At 38.3% G+C, this 8,866-nt stretch overlaps 1 protein-coding gene across 5 annotated transcripts in view; it reads right to left on the bottom strand.

Moving 5' to 3' along the window:
- Positions 1-1,060: 1,060 nt before the first annotated feature.
- The window catches only part of LOC113448493 (von Willebrand factor A domain-containing protein 5A-like), a 35,374-nt gene continuing 27,568 nt past the window's right edge, over positions 1,061-8,866 (bottom strand). For 2 of the 5 annotated variants that reach the window (XM_087915617.1, XM_087915616.1), the window contains exons 14-20: positions 8,274-8,479; positions 7,012-7,128; positions 5,646-5,747; positions 3,590-3,626; positions 3,338-3,485; positions 2,401-2,524; positions 1,061-1,888 (exon numbers count right to left, since the gene is read on the bottom strand). In XM_087915617.1, coding sequence (XP_087771743.1) covers positions 1,809-1,888; positions 2,401-2,524; positions 3,338-3,485; positions 3,590-3,626; positions 5,646-5,747; positions 7,012-7,128; positions 8,274-8,479 — 814 coding nt within the window. In that variant the 3' untranslated portion in view covers positions 1,061-1,808. The remainder of the gene's footprint in view (positions 1,889-2,400; positions 2,525-3,337; positions 3,486-3,589; positions 3,627-5,645; positions 5,748-7,011; positions 7,129-8,273; positions 8,480-8,866) is intronic. The other 3 variants (XM_087915618.1, XM_087915619.1, XM_087915620.1) reach the window with 3 other exon arrangements.

The following is an 8,866-nucleotide window of genomic DNA, read 5'->3' as shown; positions in this document are numbered from 1 at the left end:
CTAAAAAGGTCATAAAATGTGGAAAACTCATAAATGTCTCCCTTAACATAAATTTTGGGCTCAGCTGTGATTATAAGTCAAGGACTATCTGCAGTCAAAGTCTATTAAACTGATTTAATCTGGGAACAAATCTGAACTGGATCACTTTAAAGAAGATTTAAGACTGTGGGGGAAGGTCTTGTTGATATCCTTGACCAAAGCTTATGTAGCCTTCTATTTAATAAGGTCTTGTTATGCTTATCTTCTTAGCTCAGGCAATATTGGAGAGATGCTGCCATCTGCTGAGAGATTACATGCAGTGTTATTTACAAGCTTTATCTTGACAATTTGAACAGGTGTGCCTGTCCTAGAAAATTCTCATTTGTTTAGGAAAAGTATTTGACTTAAGGGTCTGTTGTAGCACATCTTGTCAAATAGTAGATCATTAATGCTTCTTAGAAACTTTGTTAATTTCACTCCCTCAGTAATCTATTTCATTGAGGATGACCTCCACAACAAGTACCTGTCCAAAAAGTAAAGTCACATTTATATCCAAGAGAAAAACAAAGGCCAGTTTTTAAACACAGCATTAAATCTTTATGCAGAGTAGTTATTCTATTCGTTATATAAATGGTATGAATTTATACCATCTATTCAAGATGTCGGGGTGGTTATTAGAGAATAATCACCTTCAAATTCAATAAATCCAAAATTCTTTGTATATTGATAAACTCCAAGTGTTGCATAATTCATTTTAAACTTATTGTTCCAATTTCCAAACTTTATTAACATATTTATGGATATTAAATCAAACTACAAAAATAGTGAGAGAAACTCATATTTTTAAGAGTAGACACTGCAGTTTGTTTTTTGGTAAGGTTTTTCAGCAGTGGTTTACCATTGCCTGCTTCCAAAGGCTAAGAGTATAATTAGCTCAAGATCATCCAGCTGTTTTGTGCCTGCAGCAAGACTCAAAATAACTTGATGCCTTAATCACTATACCAAAGTGGTTCTTTTTGTAAGCATCTCCTTCATTATTTTATATTGCCAGCGTAATAAAATTGACAACCAATCAGAAACATTATCTTAACATTATCTTTTTATTCTTAACTAGATCGTTTAATCCTTTATTGCTCTCTCAGATCACATTTATTATATGAATCCATCTCAGGCTTTGGTGGGATTAGGAATGCATCCCTAATTTTTAATTAGTGGAGGATGCATACATACTTATGTTCCAAGGTCTTAATATAAACTTTAACAAATTAAAGCAGAAATATTGGGGTGCTAGGTATTAGTCTTAATTTTCATTCTTTCAAAAGTGATGTTTTCCCCCCAGGCACATATATATATAGCATGGAATAAATATAAATCTATTGGTGGCATAGTGTTTAAAATACAGTATTGCCAGCAAACTCTGCACACAGGAGTTCAATCCTGATAGGGCTCAAAGTTGTCTCAGCCTTCCATCCTTCCAAGACTGATAAAATGAGGACCCAGACAATTGGGGGCAATATGCAAATAATGCTTCAATATTGTAAACCTCCCAGAGAGTGCTGTAAAATGCTATAGGGTGATATATAAGCCTAAATACTCTTACTATTGCTACATTTATGCCTAGAATGCTTGCATATCAATGCACTGGTAAAGCAATTTGTGATGCATTAGAACTTAGTGAGTTTGTAAGCAAGGCACTGGTACTTTCAAGGGAATGACAACCCAGGACCTAGTAGATTCTAATAGAGGTTGTAGCAGATTACATTGCAACAAGAAAAGAAGCAGAATAGATGCAGATGTTCCAGTTTCAGGCATAGGATGACACTGTAACCTCAGAGCCCAAATACCTGGGGGCTGACTCTACTTCCCAGAAGTTCATTGCCAGCATTCACACACTTAGCCAGTTGATCTCCTGTAAATGAATAGTCAAGAATCAGGATCATTCAACAATACCCACTTCAGTTTAAACAACATAATAGCATTTAGCACATCTTCCAACGTCCAAAATTCACATGAATCTGGGTGCTCTGTAAACTTTAGGAAGTCCACTCCCAGAATTCTCAGCAGCGGCTATTATGGCTGGGGGAATCTTAAGGAACTGATCCATCAAAAAAGTATTCACCAAAACTCTTTTTCCATAAAACAAAGATTCCCTTGAATCAAATTCCTGGTTTGCCTCATGGACATTTCAAGGTAGCCTTGGCAATAGTGCACAATTGATCCTACTGGCTTCTTTTAAGATGCTTCTTCAACTCTCAGTCTGGGAAGCAGTCCCAGGATTTCCCCATGGTCTCCAAGTATTAACAAGATGTGGTATTGATTAGTTGTTTCCATAATCACCCCAGGTAGATTAAGGACTGCCACTCACTTGTATTTCTTATCCTGAGATTGATTTCCCTTGACAAGCTGCTCTCAATACATCACCTGAATTCACTTGGAGCCAATGGACAGCTTTTCCTTCCAGCAGTTCCCATTCATCTCTCTTCTCTGCAGCATTCAAATGAAGCCAGAGAATAGCCAGCACTGTTGCCCATATATCTGGGGTCACCTGAAAGCAATGGTAGGGAAAAGATGCTACATGAGCCTTACATATTATTCCTGTACAGAAGTACAAAATATTTTTTCCAAATGATGGCTAAAATAACTATTCAGCAACAAAATCAGAAATACAAGCGAGCTGTTACCCAGAATTCAAAACAATAGGTTAAAATAGATAATGGATTCCATGGATTTAACAATAGTTAACAATAGTTAAGACTCTTATGTTTTCCATGGAGTGAAATTCAATTAAGACATCTTCCCTACCTTTCCAACTCCTGATTATTGGCAACTACCTCCAGGGTCTAGTCCACTCTGTGTCCTAATGCTGAGATAGCTTTGTTGAGTGAGCTAAATGCTCCGTAATATGTATGAAGTATTGAAGATGTTAAAATATTTTTAGGAAGGGCCACATAAGATGGCTGTGCTCTTCCATCCCCCATCATGGCAAAATCAGGGATTAAGGGCAGAGTAAACACGCATTGCCTTGTCTTCCTACCTATTATGACAGCTCCTATATTCCTAAAAATGCCTGCTTACTTTCTATCAGTGTCACAGGTTTTTTTAATTTGTTCTGAACTCTGGAATTTGCTATCCTGTAGATTTTCTGGAATACAACTTTCACAATTTCTTGCTTCTATCCCTGCTACCTGCAATGGGTGATTTGATGCCCACTGCATTTGAAGGGTTCTAAAATGCTTACATGATTTTCATTCTGTAGTCCTTTACCTCAAATTAACTGAACGTGGACTCAAGAAAGCTTTTTCTATCGATAGACAATAATAAATGAATAAAGCTTTTGCTGTTCATTACAGAAACTTACATGGGTTGGTGCTTTGTCTGAGATTTCAGCTTCACTCAGGTCTAGTATGGTGGCTAAGGCAGGCCCATGAGGCCAGGAGCCATCTGCATTCTGCAGGGATACCAATTTCAAAAGAGGAGATTCTTCTTCCTTAGTTCTGCTTCTTGAGCTGGTGAAAAAGGGGATCTTAGAAATGGAGATGTTCAAAACCCATCAAAGTTTACCTTCAATTTCCTCTTAGCTGGTTGTTTTACATTGAATGTGTCAACTTGCCTGTTCAAAGCTATTGCTGGATGGGGTGATTTTCTCACTAAATACAAAAGCAAAAATCATAGTGTAAGAGTGGAACTACTAATATAACTCTAGATTATTTACTTATTTAATCATATCCATATAACTGATCATCTCACAAATGTTATCTTCACCTTTTCATCTGCTGTCCATCTTAACTTTTTACCAAAGAGACTACTCTTAATAAGATGAAATTGTGTTTTAATAAAACCAAATAGGCTTTAAATAAAAGAACAAATCCATTCTGATATTTATATTTTATTTTAGAGTTGAGGCAGGGGAAAACAACAATGATGTCTGTTAATCCAGGTGTTGTATTTTAGCTTTTTTAACCAGAGCTGGAACAATGGAATTAGATCCTTTTTGTGTTATCTGGCTACAGGTAGTCCTCGGCTTACAATAGTTCATTTAGTACAACAGCACGAAAAAAGTGATTTACAGCCATTTTTCACTTTTGTACCATCCCCATGATGATACAATTTTGATCATGTGATCAAAATTCAGGTGCTTGGAAACTGGTTCATACTTATGACCGTGGCAGCATCCCAAGATCATGTGATCTCATTTTGCGACCTCTTGACAAGCAAAGTCAATGGGCAAGCTGGATTCACTTAACAATTGGGTTACTAACTTATCAACTGCAGTGATTCACTTAAGTGTGGCAAGAAAAGTTGTAGAATGGGGCAAAACTCATGTAACAAATGTTTCACTTAACAACAAATTTGGGGCTCAATTGTGGTCATCTACCTGTATTAATATGGATCCTTGAAGAGATTTAAAAACAGGATTTTGAAGTACAAGTCTCTAGATCTCACACTTACTGGTTACTAAATTGCCCGTTTCATCCCTCCTCTATGTTTATCCTTTAAATCTGTCTATCTGCAACATCAGACATGAAACTTTGGGTGATACAAATCCTAGGGCTCTGCTCAAAGATCCAATGTTGAACACTCATATTTTTCCACCCCATTCTACTAACCTCACAAAATATTGGATATCAGAAAATACAACATAACCTAAAACAAAGATATGCAAATGGTAACCAGGTTATTTGTAGAACCACCTGTCTCTCTCATTTGTGCTTGTGAACAGGTTATGTTTTAGGTCCCTTTGTCACCTGGCTGAATCAAAGAAACATGTCTTTTTTATGCAGTATCTGCATCTTGGATTGATTTCTGTGTCCTTCCCTCCCCTCCCCCGGAAAAAAAAAACCTTCAAGATTTGATTAACCTCAATCCTGCCAGCTTTTCAAAAGACACTAAAAATCTGTTCCCCCCCTCCGGATATTTGGGATGTTAAATGTACCCATCTCAGAAGGCTGGCAATAGGAAGTATTATTTGTTCTTATTGATATTACTGTTGATTATTTTAGGTTAGCCACCCAGATTTGGTTTGGCAAGCTTGGGTAGTCATATAAATAAATGGAGAAGGGGAATCAACAGCCCCCAGGTCCGGAGGTGGTTGATGAAGAAGAGGAGGAACACTGGGTCTAGTGCCTGACGTGCGGCTGCACAAAAGGCAGAAAAGGGGCGAGCAGTGGAAAGCCCTGGCCGATCCTGGGGAAGGAAGAACCATCTCTGCTAGCAAGGCCCCACCTAATTCTGGGGATAAAAAGCAGGGGGCGGAGATGAGTAAGTGTGGCAGACAACTATTCATCTTCCGGCTGGCTGGACTTGTTATTCTGCAAAAGAAACTTTTTGCCGGGACTTCTGGCATTCCTAATAAAAGAATCTTTTGAGTTCACATCAGAGGGTTTGTTGTGTTTGGGAAGCTGGGTCAGAACAATTTTAGTCACCTTGCAGTTATTGACACAGCTACATTCCATGTTTGACATACGCAAAATATAAGGGACATTTGTCTATGGAGATTCTCAGTCATCCAGGTCATGGTTGTCCCAAAGGTGCTTTTTCAAGAGGCAACTAGACTTTCTGGTTAAAGAAAGTCTAGTTGCCTCTTGCAAAAGCACCTTTGGGATCATGGACATTTGTGAAAATGGCCTTTTAAAAAAATAGCCTTCCACTGTGATTATGGGAATTACCTTCAAATTCCGTTAGTGGTACAGCACATCTCTTCGCCCTCACATTGAAAACTGAACCTAACAACTGTGAGCCAAAATATGTTCCATGATCTGATTTGGCAGCTGTGGAAATTCCAAAATAAAACATCACAGGACAACTTTTCCAATAACTTTTCCAATTAGATCAGTACAATATTTCTCAACTTCAACATTTAAGATATTTAAAACAATTAGTCCCCTTTAATAATTTAAACAAAGTAATTAAAAGATGAACAGCGGTAGATGCAAGCATTTTGTATTGACTAGTCAGTACAAACTTACAATAGCATAGTTAAAATCGGCATAAAATAGAGATCTAGCGAGAATATTAATTAAATGTATAAAGTGTGTGAGGAACCAACCAATGATAAACCTTACACCCATGGAAGGTGTAGATTGACACACCGCTGTTAATGCATGCACAAAGGATTCAATTGATTGATGGAAACTGCTTCAGCAACCTATAGAAAATGAGAGTTCCAGCAAATCATGGCCATAAGATGCCTTCTTTGGTTATCACGATTCATATACTAGCTAAGGGTCACCAAGTCGATCCAAACATCACGTTCTAAGTTTTATTGTGCCACAGGAACTCTCATTTTCTGCAGTTTGCTGAAGCAGTTGCCATCAATCGATTGAAGCCTCCTTTGCGTGTTCAGAAACAGCTGTATCAATCTATGCCTTCTGAGGGTGTAAGGTTTGTCATTGGTTGGTTCCTCACACACGATATATGTTTAATTAATGTTCTTGCTAGACCCTCTATTTTATGCCGCTTTTAACCATGTTATTCTAAATTTGGAACTGATGGATCAGTACGAAATGCTTGCATCTACCACTCACTGTCCATCTTTTAATTGTACTGTTTAAAATTCATGGACTTTTACTCACAGAATTCCCCAGCTAAGTGAAGTCCATATATTTTAAAATTGACAAGGTTGAAACGCCCTCACTAAAAATTGTTTCAATCAGTCACTAAATGACAGGTTTCTAGAGCTCCTTATTATTAACAATAAAACTGCCTGTTTCATTCCTCCCGCCATGTCACAATACTTTACATTTTGTTACCTGCAGCTTCAAAAATAAGACTTTCAGAGGCCCAAATGTTAGGCATTGTCTTAAAGGACCAATTTTGGATTCCCAACAGTTGTTTTCATCTCAATTCTGCCAGCCTCACAAAAATGAGTGATTGCAGCAAAACTGAAAACATTACACAAATAATATTTTACAAGTATTTATTGTATTTATTAATATGAGCAAATGCACTCCATGTTTGATCTTCATACAGAATGTAAAGAAAATTAATGAGAATAGTATTTCATTTGCTTGTACAATGACTGACAGGAATTACCTTTCTGGTTTTGATACATACTTGCCCCTAGATATTCACCTGAACTGCATTTATTTTTACGTGATGATCCCACTTTCAGTTGGAGCGCTACTGGCGATGCAGATGTGAAAACTGCAGCTGTTCCAAAGTAAAACAGAACATAGGAAAATGTTTTGCAATAGCAACTATAATAAGACAAGATTAATTTTTCCTTCTCTTCGTGTCCTATTCCCCCATGAGCGCTGTATGGTCTAGAATAGATCATATAGATGAGTATTTCTCAACTGTGACAACTTTTAAGATGCATGGGCTTCAAGTTTATATAATTCCCTAGTGAGGTTAAGTCCACACATCTTAAGGTTGCCATAGTTAAGAAATGTAAGCCTAAATTCCAGCAGATGCAGAGTGAATGAGATAGCAAGTCTGAGCTGGAATATGATTGGCAACCTGAATTATCTTTTTAAATAGCCAGAAAGTAGGAGATGTGAGTTCTAGTCCTGTCACAAAGTCAGCTGGGTGAACTGGAGCCCACCCCTTTCTCTTAATTCTGAGAGGAAGGCAATAGCAAACCACTTTTGAAACTTTGACAAGTAAACTTGTTGAGGCAGTCACCAGGTATCAATACTGATTTGAAGGCACAAGTACACACACATACTTCTTAGAATAACCCCAGTCTGTAGTTTCAAAACCTGGGAAAATAGTGACTATCTGCAGCTTTATGCAGCTTCATTCACAGTGCATCGTTGTCCAATTCTTTACTAACATTAAACATTAAGTGTGACCCCCAAACTACTAAAAAGCTGCTCTCCCATCCCTATAAGGATAATAACTTTCTCAAGAAAGATTTGCAGCTGCCTATAAGGAGAAGTCAGAAAAATGCCTGGAATGGTTTCTTCTCTGAAGGAAAGAGGGAATAGCCTAATACAGAAATCATTACTTTATTTATTCTTTTAGATTGTACAATCAACGATTCCTATTCAGATATTAAACATCCAACAACCTGACAGCTCAGGGAGAAGGTAAAAAACTAGCAATCCAGCTAGGTCATTACAAAAATATGGTATGTTGACAATACCTGGCAATCAATACGAGTGGATACCTGCCACTTGCTCTGCCAACTAATGGAAAGCTAAAATCCAGGGAGCACTGGGCTTTTTAACAGAAGCTCCACCAGGCAAGACTTCAGACTATCTGGAGAAGCTCAGCTGCAAATCGGACCCCCAGTTGATTCAATGGCCACTCAAGGTCTGGGACTGATCCTCCACCTTTTGCTCCCAACTCACCTGGAAGGGGGACATCTCGGCGGAGGAGAGGTCCTTGAACCGGCTTGCCCAGCTCCGTGTTCACACCCACATAGGCTGTCTGGGAACACACCACCCCAGAGCTCAGGCTTGTCTCTAGCGCCAGAAGCCGCTTTTCCTCCACCGTCTCCTTGTCCTCTTCTAATTCCTGCAACAGCGCCTGAGCTGCAAGACGGTGAACAGGGAGCCTGCACAGAAAGGGCAGGGATGGGTAGAGAAAGGGTTGACATTACATCACACACCAAGCCTTAATTGATTGTCAGTTCCTTCTATATCAGGTTTTTCTGCCCAGAGGGTCAGCTGACAGTAAATACAGGAAAAAATTAATAGCGACTAACTGCTTGTTTTGCATTTTAACTCATGAAGCTGAAAAATCTAGGCTAAAAAGACCTCTCCTTGTTCAGTCTCTTCTCTGAAAAGAAAAAAAGCAGAGCCTGAATGTATCCCTTGGGGAACACTTCTATAGCCTGGAAGTAATATGAAATAACACGTTTTATTTTGCATTGACTTGAGCTGTTGGTCTTTAGTTAATGTCTTGTTAACTATATTTTCATTCTGAAAACTGACAGAACCAT

Source organism: Pseudonaja textilis, chromosome Z (assembly GCF_049901715.1).
Source record: "Pseudonaja textilis isolate UNSWEBS1 chromosome Z, rPseTex1.2, whole genome shotgun sequence".
Lineage (NCBI taxonomy): Eukaryota > Metazoa > Chordata > Lepidosauria > Squamata > Elapidae > Pseudonaja > Pseudonaja textilis.
This window is presented reverse-complemented; position numbering and strand designations above follow the sequence as displayed.